The sequence below is a fragment of the Plectropomus leopardus genome, chromosome 6 (assembly GCF_026936395.1).
Source record: "Plectropomus leopardus strain MGB_pleo_1.0 chromosome 6, ASM2693639v1, whole genome shotgun sequence".
In the NCBI taxonomy this organism is placed as follows: domain Eukaryota; kingdom Metazoa; phylum Chordata; class Actinopteri; order Perciformes; family Serranidae; genus Plectropomus; species Plectropomus leopardus.
The window spans coordinates 21,035,333-21,048,208 of record NC_142181.1 but is presented as its reverse complement, the minus strand read 5'-3'; the positions used below and the strand labels follow the sequence as shown (position 1 = coordinate 21,048,208).

General features: G+C 42.0%; 1 protein-coding gene and 1 long non-coding RNA gene across 2 annotated transcripts in view; one reads left to right on the top strand and one right to left on the bottom strand.

Annotated features, from left to right (window-relative positions):
- LOC148189362 (uncharacterized) overlaps nucleotides 1–8,702 on the top strand; it is a 33,038-nt gene extending 24,336 nt beyond the window's left edge. The window contains exons 5-7 of the long non-coding RNA XR_015776817.1: nucleotides 2,774–3,017; nucleotides 3,733–5,998; nucleotides 8,571–8,702. This is a non-coding gene — a long non-coding RNA (uncharacterized LOC148189362). The remainder of the gene's footprint in view (nucleotides 1–2,773; nucleotides 3,018–3,732; nucleotides 5,999–8,570) is intronic.
- Nucleotides 1–11,290, bottom strand: part of map3k10 (mitogen-activated protein kinase kinase kinase 10) — a 41,974-nt gene extending 30,684 nt beyond the window's left edge. Inside the window, exon 1 of the mRNA XM_042486758.2 lies at nucleotides 8,578–11,290. Coding sequence (XP_042342692.2) covers nucleotides 8,578–9,562 — 985 coding nt within the window. The 5' untranslated portion in view covers nucleotides 9,563–11,290. The remainder of the gene's footprint in view (nucleotides 1–8,577) is intronic.
- Between the last annotated feature and the right edge of the window lie 1,586 nt (nucleotides 11,291–12,876).

Genomic DNA, 12,876 nt, shown 5'->3' with positions numbered 1-12,876 from the left:
TTTAACAAATTGAAACTCTGACCTAAAACAATCATCCTGAGGGGAAATAATTATAATAATGACTTATTAGGATTTATCATTTGGCAGGTATGAATACTGATACAAAAGTTTACATTTCAATCTATATAATAGGCCTAGTTGTTGAGATATTTCAATCTGGATCAGAGGTGATGGACTGACCACTAATAGCCACTAATGAGGATGAAGAGGTAATGAGGACTCTTGACTCATTTCTGTGGATCATTCAATATCACTAGACTTATTTTAAATGTATCATATCAACATATTTAGATTTACTTTATGAACAGTACAAGAAGATTTGAAAAATCTATGTATGTTACTTCAACTCAAGTAAAGAAAAGAAAAAGCTTTGTACCCCTTTTCCACCAAAATTAGCACATGTATGCAGGTGTTTTAAACATGGACCAACCCGCTAAAAATAGACCATAGACTCCTCTCCCATTGTGAGTAGACCACAGCTGTGTACACAGCTCTGCAGCAGATGAGTATGCCTTTCTGTATATGTGGGTTATTTTTTGTTTCTTTTTGGTGTGTTATGGACAACATCACGGACAGGCTAGAGGAGAGGTAAACAGAAGAAAGCAGCATGTATGGAGGCCTGTGAAAATTTTACAGTGGTTACTTATATATATACACACATATATATATATATATATATATATATATATATATATCTTACCTATTCAGTCTCTCTTTCGAACGCTGTGCAAACTAATGTGGATCAATAACTGGGTGCTGCTTGGGCAGAGACGGATGGTATTTGTGGTGGAGCATCATTGCAACTCCCCTGTAGGTGCTAATATTAGCACGTTAACCCAGGTGTTGTGTTTTCATCAATGCCGAGCTGAAGCCGATTATACCCGTGACTACTACTGAGTCATTTGACCTGGGGGTGAATGCTGATTATAATTTTTCTCATTGCATTAAAAAGCCAGATGTATGTGAGCGTTGGGTTTTTTTTTTTGTGCAATGGAAAAGGGGCGTTAGTGATTATTACTTGCACATGTTGGTGTTCATATGGGTGCAGTTGTTAAATAATTAATGTCTGTCACTTGTGAAGCGTATTGGTATAATGAGGCCTACAGTACAGACAGGCACATAGTGGAAAACTGCAGTCTACAGTCCATCAAGAGTGTTAACCTTAATCTGTAGCCAGCTCACTGAGATGAAGAAGGATTGTTTGATCTCTTCTCAAACTGGCCTTATATACTTCTGCCTATTCCTGCCTTCATCTCTCCCTCCCCCCATCCATCTCTCTATTCCCTTTCCCAACTAAGCCTCCAGGGGTTTCTCCACAGCCACTGCATTCCTCTACCCATCCTGCCTTGCCTCCATCCATCTCTCCACTCTGTCATTCGCGGCCTACAGTCGCCCCTCACTGCCTCTATCTCCCATCCTTCGCCCCCCCCCACACCCACACCCCCCTGCGGTGACTCCTGCCATTGTGAGTCCAGCGCTTTCACTCTGTCTTGGGCTGCTGTGTGAGAATGGGGTCATTGTTGCCCTGTTGCAGCGTGCACATGAGAGTGTGCATGTGTGTGTGATAGTGGGAGTGAGTTTTCTGCCCTAGCGCCAGCATGTCCTGCTGTCCGACCTCCACACACACACAGGCCGACATACTCGCTGCACACCCACCAAGCTTGCAGACATGCCCACAGAAATTAAAACACAGCCTGTAGTGTAATCATTCTGCCCAAGAGCCTAATTTCCACTGGTGAACACGTTCACTCTTTAAAATCCTTAATATGTAACTAAACTGAACAACAATAAGAACAACACTGGAAAGACAGGAAGCTGTAATTATCAGGACTGGGATCAAGCTTTTCATAAATCCATTACTAAATTTTATTGATAGGAACTAATAGCTATATTAGATTGTAAACTAATTCTATAATTACCTTCTCACTTTACAGTGTTTTTTTCAATCATATTTTAATCAAGCTCAAGCACCAAGACAGTGTTGGCATTTTTCCAATACTTCTTTTACTCTTCTCTCTAAAAAGTTAAACAGTATATTAGCAAGTTAATGTTAGCTTTGTCAGTTGGTTCAGTTGGCTACATAACAGCTAGTTACCTGGCAGTTACCAGGTGTAAATATTAAGAAAAAGTCAAACAAAATATTTGTCAATGCCTGACAAGGATCTCTGTTAGATCAAAACATTGCTCTGTTAAATTAATTTACTGTAAACTATCAGTACAGACATTTTGTCTGCCTTTATTTTGTTTTTTAATCAGTTTAGAATCAATGTGAAATTTTAAGTTATGCCACCCAAGCTAACGTTATTAGCTTATTTAAAGTTTTACTATGAAGGATCTTCCTAAAAAAACAACAAAATACAATCGATAAGGATGAGCTGTAAGCACTGGCATTAAATTATTACAGCGTACTCAAGTCCTCGTCAAAGAAAAAAAAAAATCTAATTTAAGAATGAACACCCAAGCAGAAATGCGGGTAGGTTGGGGTTGTTCATACGTGACATGTTTTATTATCATTAGTCGACTATAACTATAAAATCAAAAAAATCAAAGGATGTTTGCAACCTTCAGCAGCAGCTGTAGACTGGAAAAAAAAATTAATTCACTGGGTCGACTGCCGGGAACTTTTTAAGGTTTACTTGTAATGTTCACACCTTAAATGCCAATATGACAACTTTGACCACTATCTGTTTTTTTGTCTTTCTTGGATGATGTACACTTTATTGATGATATGTAGATACATTTCCACCAGCATATGTTCTGTTTTCTCACTTAGAGAAATTAACGTGGCAGAGCATCGTTCCTGTGCACTCTGCAGCACTAAACCCCTGCTCTTTCCTGACAGGAGGTCAGTGCACAAACTTGGTATTTAAACATCCCATTGAGAGAGATTCTCACTCCAGCCTGTTCTTATTTGTTCTGCAAACATCGGTATGCAGCCCCATTGCGTGCACAATAAACAAGGTACAGACGTTCCACTGTGTCACCGGTGAAGATGGAAATACAGTGAAAGTTGGACAGTGAGTAACAATAACGCCACTTAAATGTAAGAGTGCTGTATGGGGGTGGGGTGGGGTTATATTATGCGACTACTATCGCTGTACATACCTTACTTGTTTTATTGTTGATACTGTGAACCTTTGCACATCCTCTAGAATATATTTTTGCACATTCCTGCTCAGCTCTTTAGTTGTAAACAGTTACATTGTATATTTTAAATACTATTTCTATTCTATATTTCTTGTCTATGTACCAAAACAGCAAAGCAAATTCAAACTTGGCAATAATAAACCAGATTCTGTTTTTTAGGAAATATGTAACACTCTGTAGATTATAAGGCGTGTAATACTGGTCTCTTCGTCTCTATTTTGTGTGGCAGTTGTACTGCTAGCTCACAGTTAGTCACAGTCTCGGCCTCCACCGCTCTGTCTCTCTGAGGGATTATCAGCCGGCACTGGCCTCCACTCTAATCCTTTCCTCAACAGACTCACTCTTATATTCTCTGTCTCTCTCTGTCTCTCTCTCACACTCACTCATTCTCTCACAAACACACACCAGATGCAGGCTTTTCAATGACAGCGACTATTTGCCTATCTCACCTTGTTAAACTGTTAACTAGCTATTACAGGATGTGCTGTTGGTGATGTCATGGAAGCTATTTAAACACCAAAATTAAAAGAAAAGCTCAAGTAATCCTATTACAGTAATTTGTCTTTTTTATGTCTTATATTCTAGAAACTCAATGAGCAAACAGCACACTTGACAAGCCTGCTTCTAGACACGGGGCTCCCGCTATTCAGATGATTGTTGACTGTGTAAACATGGCATCCATTTGAAGCTACAGCAGCCAAAACAGCAGGTAATGTCAACCGTGCTCCGTCTTTATTGAGTGTGTCTATTAGCCTCTGCATTCACAGTAAAACATCAAACAAGCTTCATCTGGGACCATAAACTTGAAAGTGATATTCACATTTGTTTTATTAAGTGTTGAATTCAGGCGAACACTTCTTATCTAACAGGTGTTCGGAGGGAAAGACAAATATTAGCTTCATGTAGATAAATGTCCACAGTGAGACATGGTCTAACTACATGACATTTACTGTATGTAAGAGCAGGCTGCAGGTATGGCTACGCCGCAGCCTGTGTCTTCTTGCAACAGGTGATCAGCTCACTTGTGTCGTCTTACCTGCAGCTGACTCACAGCCTCTATAGAGCTCTTTATAAAGTGTCCGTCAGTGACTCTCAGTGACATACACGGCCATCACAAAGAAACCATGACTCTTATATCCTGGCAGCAGTGTTAAAGCAAATAGTGTAATGTGTGTTGACAAAATAGTGACACCAGATGTACAATAATTACTGTATTTGTATGATAATTTTGCCTTCTGTGCGACCAGTAACGCCAACAGGGACATAATGTACAATAATGCCACCACATTGTGATGCTTAAAATTACCGTAGTAGTTCATTTTAGTCTGTTTTGTCTCATTTTAATTAATTTCCCAAGAACCATTCGTTTTTACGCATCTCTTCTCAGGTGACCTCTTTCAAGCCAGTAACGCTATGTGTAGGCAGGGGCTTAGAACCAAACTCTGAGCCCTGTGGATGTGCAGTCTCTGTGGGCTGTCTGCCTTTCCTCTCTGATACATGATGATCTTACCCTTTGAATTTTTTAAAGTTATTGTGTCTGTCTGCTTTCTGTCCCTTTTCTTTATTTACCTTATTAGGACCCAGACTTCCCTTCTTTTATATTCATATTGTATTGTATTGTATTAGATTCTATTATATTATATTTACCCTGGATTTTTTGCCAAAAAAGCCTATGGGATTCTTCCACTGGATTTTGGATTACGGCAGAAAATAAGCCCTGTGCCAAACAAAAGCTTGTGATGCTTACACGTTTTGTTCAGCAAGACGATCTTTACAAATGAACACCACTTTTATGATTTTTGAAGCCTAAATGTAATCACCAGAAGTAAAAGCTAACATTAGGCTATAAATGAACAACACTACAGTTGCATAATGTAACGCAGCCACAACAACGAGGCTGTAAAGCCCTGTTTGGCGTGATGACGTTCTGTAGATTCATTTGGCCACTTGTAAGCAATAATTTTTTTAAGACACAAAAGCTTTAAGCTCACACTCACAGACCAAACACCATCATTATCATTTTGATCATTTTTTTAGTGAAAAAAAAATGAATTGCAAAAATTACCATTCCCACTATAAGCATGACTTGATATTTGTCAAAATAATTGCTTCTATTTTTTTGCAAATCCTGCAGCCCTATTTTAATATGTCACTTTTGTGCTTTTTTACATTTTATAGACCATACAGTTAACTGAATAATCAAGAAAATAATCAACAGATTAGCCCCTGCCCCTGTCTCGTATAATAATATTATATCAATACACTGATGTCTATAGAGATCAAGAACACTCTTAATCTTTCCATTGTTTTTAATCCCGCTTGTCAATCAGGCCAATCAAAGAGGACTGGTGCCCTCTGCTTCGAGAGAGTAGAGGCTGATCCAGGATCAGAGTGACAGGTAAGGCATGACCAGGGGGGTCATGACCTGCCAACCCACAAACATGCTGTGACATCACTCTAAGGAGGTCATGGTAATCAGATTATCGCTGTTACACAGACTCACTCAGTCACTGTGAGCCTCGACCGACAGCAACACTCAGCAGGTTGAAACACTCACACATGCACGAGAACAAAAAATCTTTTCTGGGATAAAATTAGATGAAAGTATCGGAGTGAGTTAAAAATAAAACCCCTGTGTTGTAAAATGTCTGTAAAGCTTCAAACACACATGAGCACTGTCACGTTTTGCCTTGATGAGTTCTTCTGTGCGTTTACTGAGCGCAGGAGGCGGCTGACGGGGAGACAGAGGAGAGGCTCGGGGGCCTTAGCTGCTCTATCACCGCAGTGATGCCAAGTGGTCGGCGGTTTAAAGAGGACACCTGAGACCAGCGCACCTGGACAATGAGCTGAGGTGTAACCCTAAACTGAGATGAACCGCTGTTTATCCCCCGCGCTCTCCTTCTCTTGTTCTTTCCCATCAGTCTCCTCTCTCGCTTCATACATCTCCACTCTCTTATTCTCCCTCCACAACCTGATCTTTTCCACCCTCTCTCTTTTTCTTTCCATGCTTCACCCTTCTGGGCATCACCAGGCTAATGCAAATATCCTTCAGTGCCGGGTGTGACTCACAGTCTAATCACATACTTAACGATTAGCACCCACGCATTATTATTCGGGTTAGAATAAACAGGGTCCAAGCCCTTTATGAGACATTCCTGCATTTCTACAGTTGTTGTTTTCACACAGACAATACTCTAAATTGGGGGACTGACATTTTGCGCAGCAGCTGACAGCGGCTAGCAGCTGTATGACTCAGTGACACAGAAGCAGTGCCCATGTCACCATGGAAAGGCAGCGTTGTGGTGTTGTTGCCAAGGCCCCGCTGTCCAATACGCATCTGATCCCCCGTCGTTACTGTTACTGAGCCACACAGGAAAGAGGGAGAGCAGAGAGATGGGACTTTAAAAGTGAGACTCGAGAGGGATTGGAGATTAGGAGACGTTTCTGCAGATCAGCAACGAGTGTATTTAAACTACATTTACTTTTTGCCTGTCTTTAAAAGGCCTTTAGTCAGCATCCTGCACACTCCACCCATATTTGTACACTCCCTCCCCCCATCACTCATGTCACTATAGATAAACACACACTCCGGCTGACCTGCATGTACGCACACACTCGCGCACACACACACAAAATGCACTTAGATGCTCGCAGTGTGTTATTTCTTTGATGCACCAACAACTGCAACTGCGTCTTTAAACAGCAAGTAGCACAAAGGACCAAAAATAGCTCAGTGAGTTGCAGAGCAGAACAGCTCTCCTTGAGGAGGGGAGGAAAGAGGAGGAGGAGGAGGAGGTGGAGGAGGAGGAGGAGGATGGAGAGCAGGAGGAGGTGCAGAGAGAGATGACAGGGAAAAGATGGCAGAAGGAGACCGGCTCTCCAGGACTTAGGCCTCCCTGCCGAGTTCAATTTAAGTTTCTCTTCCAGCAGCTCCCGAAAAAAAAAAACTCTACAGAAATGTGATTTTAAATTAACATAATGTCAAGAAATTATTATGACAAAGGTCAAATGTTTATACATCTGTAACTATCTATTTATTTGTCCCAGTGGATTTTATGCAGGCCAGTCAGAGGAACTAATAGATGAGTTCATAATATGTCAATATCAGATGTGGGACAGTTCATCAACCCAGCAACACATACACATATGTTTGTTTTTCTTTTTTATCAGTTATATATGTTACTAGTATAAAGTATTCCTCTTGTTTGAGTTTCCTGTTGTGTTCTTAAATACTGTAATATAATTTATCTCTGCTGTATACAACAGATTTTTGGTATTTTAAAGGATGATTATGAGAAATGAGAGAACTGATGACATTCTGTCTGTATGGTAAGTAGGAAGCTGAAGCCAGGAGACAGTTAGCTTAACATCCACTAAATGGTTTTATCTGGAGCTCTTAACCACACATAATGGTTTTAATGTAATATTTCCATTATTCTAGTTTGTATACCCTATATCAATGAGTACAGACTACAAACATGGTTTCAGTGTATGCAAAATAATTCAACAGCAGCGCAAACTACTCAACTCGTTTAAATCATTACAATTAGAATTTACTCAAGGACTGTTGTATCGGACTGCATTAGTTTTTGTAAGGTGCACTTGGAGTATAGCTAATACAGTACACAGCTGTGTTTTGCAGATTTCGTGTGCCACTTTTTATTGTATTTGAGTCTATAAGCTGCCTGGTGTGCCTGGTGTTTGATCCCACGTCCTCACTGAGCCTCTCAGCTGTGCGTTAGATGATACATACGGCTTTAAGGTTTGTTATTGACCTTCGCAACTCAGCAACAAAGAGGATTTTAGTGCAAGGTCTCCTCATATCCTGACACCTACAGCCACATTTCGATCATGTGATAACAGGGTTACGATCTCCTGTAACCCCATGAATAGCACGTGTTATCTTATGTCCATTTTAGGGTACATCAGGGATACTCAACTTGCTTTGCTTAGGGGCAACTTTTGCAAAATGACAGGAGGCCAGGGGCCAGTCACAGCAGCCCCATACATGTTTCTACAATTTTGGGACATTTCTAGGATTTCAGGACATTGTTAAGATTCTGGGACATTTCTAGTATTTAAGGACATTTCTAGGATTTCAGGGAATTTCTAAGACCTTGAAACATTTCTAGAATTTAAGGACATAAGTTGCTTAGCTAGGACCTCTGTCGGATGGGATCCAGGGGACTTTTTTGATAAACAAGCTCTATTTTAATGTTTTATGCATTCTGGCACCTTATGTCCACTAAAAGTACAATAACAATTCAAGTGTATACTTATTGTGAATTAGAAAATTGATTGGGGGGCCACTCAAAACCTTGTTGGGGGTCAGATTTGCCCCGTGGGCCGTAAGTTGAGTATCACTGGGGTACATGATATGAAGGGGAAAAGCCTCACTGATGATATGTCTCATTTGTTTGCAGTACTTACTGTTGCTGGACTTGAGGTCTCTGTGGATGATGGGTACAAAGGCCTGGTTATGCAGGTAGTCCATCCCGGTGGCAATCTGGACCGCCCAGTTCACCAGAACCCTCGGGGGAACCTTCTTTCCAGCAAGCGCTCGATTCAGAGCTCCCCCTCTAGCATACTCCATCACCAAGCACAGGTTGGGCTCCCGCAGGCAGACCCCACGCAGAGCGATTATGTTGGGGTGCCGGAGCATCCAGAACAGCCTGGCCTCCTGCCGCACGCTCTCTGCTGTGGCACTAATATCCTCATCCGGGTCTTGCCTGGCAGCCTTTACTGCTACTTCTTCATCCCGCCATATTCCTTTGTACACCTTCCCAAACCCACCGGCTCCAATCACCTCCTCCAGGAGCAGTTCTGAGAAGTCTATTTCTAAGGGGCACTCACCCACCCCGCCCGCCACCAGCCCTCCTGCGGTCAGCTGCTGGTAGTTGGCAGTGTCCCCCCTGGTGACATAGTTGCACGGAAAGATACCCACCTTGTCCTGGATCTTGCCTGTCCACCAACCCTCATCCCCAGACACTTTGGAGTCTTTGGAGAGAACCTCAAGGAGGTCCCCACGCCGCAGGGTTAACTCCTCGTCTGCTGTGGCTTCGTAGTCGAACACCGCTGTCCAGTAGGGGTTGGGGTTATTGGCGCCACAGCAGTGACCAGGGTGAGAGTCCGGGGAGGAGGAGATGGTGGAGGAGTTCCAGCTGCTGCCGTTCTCCACCTGCACCATTGGGGCCGGACACATCGGCGGCGGAGGGGTCATGTTTGGAGGCATGGAGGTAGAGGTAGTAGAAGAGGGTGGGATTAGGCAAGGGGGAGGCGGGGAGCAGCAGCCCCCACAGCTGGTGCAGGACAGGGGGGCTGCTGTGCTACTCGCTCTGCCGTATGGGTTCATGGCGGCCTGACTGCTGTGTGACGCTGTAGGCCTACCCTGTGTCAACTCAGGCACAAAATCCATACAGGGCCCATTGACAGAGACAAGGGGTCCTCGACCACCGGTGGGAGGGAGAGGGGATCAGAGGATCAGAGAGCCCCCGCAACTGCTCTCCCCCATCACCACATCTCGCTGTTGAAACTGTGCCAAATCCTGTCACCGGTTGCTGCTGTGCTGTTGCTACGCTGTGTGTAAGTAACATGTATTCCCAAAGGCAAGTTCACGGCGGGACAATGTACATCAGGTCACACAATGACACTCAGCAGAGCAGATCCATGAGTATAACCCCCCGAAACCTGATTGATTGTTTCCACTATTGTGTCTTTTGGAAAGCTGCCACACAGGAGAATGTGAGTTTATCTAAGAAACAGACAGAAATTTAGAAATATGCCTTCAATCTGATGAGTTCCTGATTAATGAGTAAATTCTGACCTCTCAATTGCTATAATTCATAAACAGTTACATTTAAGCTTAACAAAAGCAAAATTTGGCTTATGATTTAGAGTTTTGCATCCTAATATCAACCCATTGAGAGCTGGTGACTTTAGGCGCTATAGTCATAATAATAATAAAACCACAATTTTAGCGTTTAATAGTATTTAGGCTGCCAATGAAACCCACAGTCTGTGTTTAAAATCCTCTGAGCAGGGGTCCTCATTATTTCTCATCCAGCCCAGTGTACATGCACCTCCCCCGCCGGCCATCGCTCCATGAACACGGGCTGTTTCTCCTCTATGTGGAAATATCCGCAGATATTCGCCCTACATCCCGACAAGCCGGTCCAGGCTAAATCCTACATGCATGCCCCCAACTCACGAGCCGGTTCAAGAATAGCTTTTATCAAAAGGGCCCCGTCCATTTTAAGACAGCTGGGGAATTAGAGAAACAAGCCGACAGCGGGGCGGCAGGTATTCAACACAGACAGAGCTGTAAAGTGGCACCATGTTCAGCATCCAGCCAAGTCTGAGCACAACAAACCCGCCTCCGTCTCTGTGCAGCGGCCTGGTTCAGTCGGGCTACATTTGTGATGGTGACGAGTCCTCGGTGAGAAAACAAAGTCTCTGAAGACAGTAAAGAGATGCCAGCGTCTATCATTATTATCCTGCAGCCGCGAGAGCGCGCATTGTAGTTTCACACCATCGATCAATAGTGGCGAGGGTTTTAAATGTCAACGAGTCCTTTAGGAAAGACAGAAACCATCACACGGCGGCAACAAGGTGGAAAATATTGTCAGTGAAGGTTTGCATGGAGTCATTGCAGCATATCTCTGATCCGAGTAGACGAGATGAAATAAGGCTCCATATTTGCCTTATAAATAGATCGGCTCCCCATAATACTATAGTAATAATAATAATAATAATAATAATAATAATAATAATAATAATAATTTCTTCTGCGCGTAAAATATTGTGCGTATCCAGTTCCTGCCTGCGTCTTCCGCCCCAAAACAGCTTTATTTTAATACGTAAACATTTCGCCTTTACTGTAACCTAACCTGCACACGGAGGGCAGCAACATCCACCGACATCGTTGCATGGGCGTGTGGTTGCATCCGAGTAAAGAGGGACCATCCAGGTCAGCAACCCAATTTGGCGACAGACCGAAAACGCTCCCGGGAGTCCTTGTCCGGGCTGCTCATCCAGCTGTCCGGAGCTCCGTCGTATTCAAACAGCCTTTTCCTCCCCAAAGAGACGTGACATTTAGAGCACCGAGCTGTCAGTCTGTGGGCTGACTTTGCATCCAGATACACCGGGGCGCAGTCCACATACGTGGGAACAAGTGTTTCTTCTGTCACCGATCTGCAAAACATGGGGATGGTTGGGGCGCGTGGATTGTCTGCGCACTCACTGCCCGTCACGTGTGTGTAGATCTGTGTGCAGCTCACCGTGCAGGGCGGAGCGGAGGACGGTACAGTCTGTTGGAACGAGGCTATACTGTGCTGGTGGTGAGGGTGCGCTGTTGCATTGTGGGTAATGTAGTTCCTATTGAGTCTCCTGCTGACCTAAATCATTCTGGCAGCTCATGTAACGAAATAATTAGCAAAAAAATAAGAATGATTATTTATCTGCCAATACATAGACTTAATTGCAATAGCTTGATCCAATTATAGAGTTAATTTAGGCTACTCTTACTAGAAAATATAGCTTCTTGTATCCCCTCATATGGTCAAGGGTCAAAGGTCAACAAGAGAGCAACATCTTTAAGTAGGTAAGGAACAGTGAATCTGAGATTCTTTGTACACTAAGTAATTACGATTACTCTTTTCATGTCTAGAATTAGCAAATATCTGCAAAAATGCTATTGTTTTGCAAGGAGAAGATAAAGCAAGAAAAATATTGTCATATTTTGTCTTAACACTGCATAAGATTGTTTTTTCCTGAGAAAAAGACATTAAATGATATGGTTGAGGCGCCTGTGCACACTGACACCAGATGTTGTTCGGTCAGTCTATATAAAACAAAATGTTCATTCCAAAAAGAATACCAAAATAATTATTATTTTAAACAGACAAAATAATAATGTGTCTGAATTCCATTGCATTGTAGAATACAATAAATACAGTATTGTATTCAATTTTTCAGCTATACTGACCCCTGGTGCCTAATGAGTGAAACACAACGTATGCATTGGTCGTTCAGTGTTTAATGTGCTTGTAATTAAATATTAAAAGTAAAAATGCATACAGTTTTAAACCAGTTTAATTAAAAGGAAAATCAACAAGTCATCATATTTAAGAACATAATTGTATGCATCTTGATGCAGGGGACACTGTTCCTTCAGTACTTAAAACATGTGCATTTGTCCCCCATCATAAAAACATATAAGCTAAACTTTAATCAATGCAAAAAAAGGCACAAATTGGTGCATAAAAATTTGCCAGAATGCAAGAAATCAACCATGAGAATCAAGAAGAGCAACTTAAACAATTACCAAAATAGTTGCCAATTAATTCTTTAATCAGCTGACTAATTGTTTCACCTCACTTGTATATTTTCATATGGTTTGTGTGTTTTTTTTTTTTTTTTTTTTTTTTGTTGCTTAATTTATCAAATAATTGGAGTTGAGTAAAAAGTATGATATTTTTCTCTGAGACATAGTGGAGTAGAAGCAGAGAGTGGCATGAGATTAAAATAGTCAAAGCAAAAGTACCTATTTTTTTTCTGAATTACAGTAGATGTACTTAATTACATTGCACCATTGGTCATAACTAGTTCTCATATTTTTTTTGTCTCCTTTGGCCACCTTTTTCCAATTATAATTTTGTTTGTTTGGGAAAAATCACTCTAGTGGCTGCCATCCCATTATAAACATTGTCCTCTGGTTCATACATAACACAC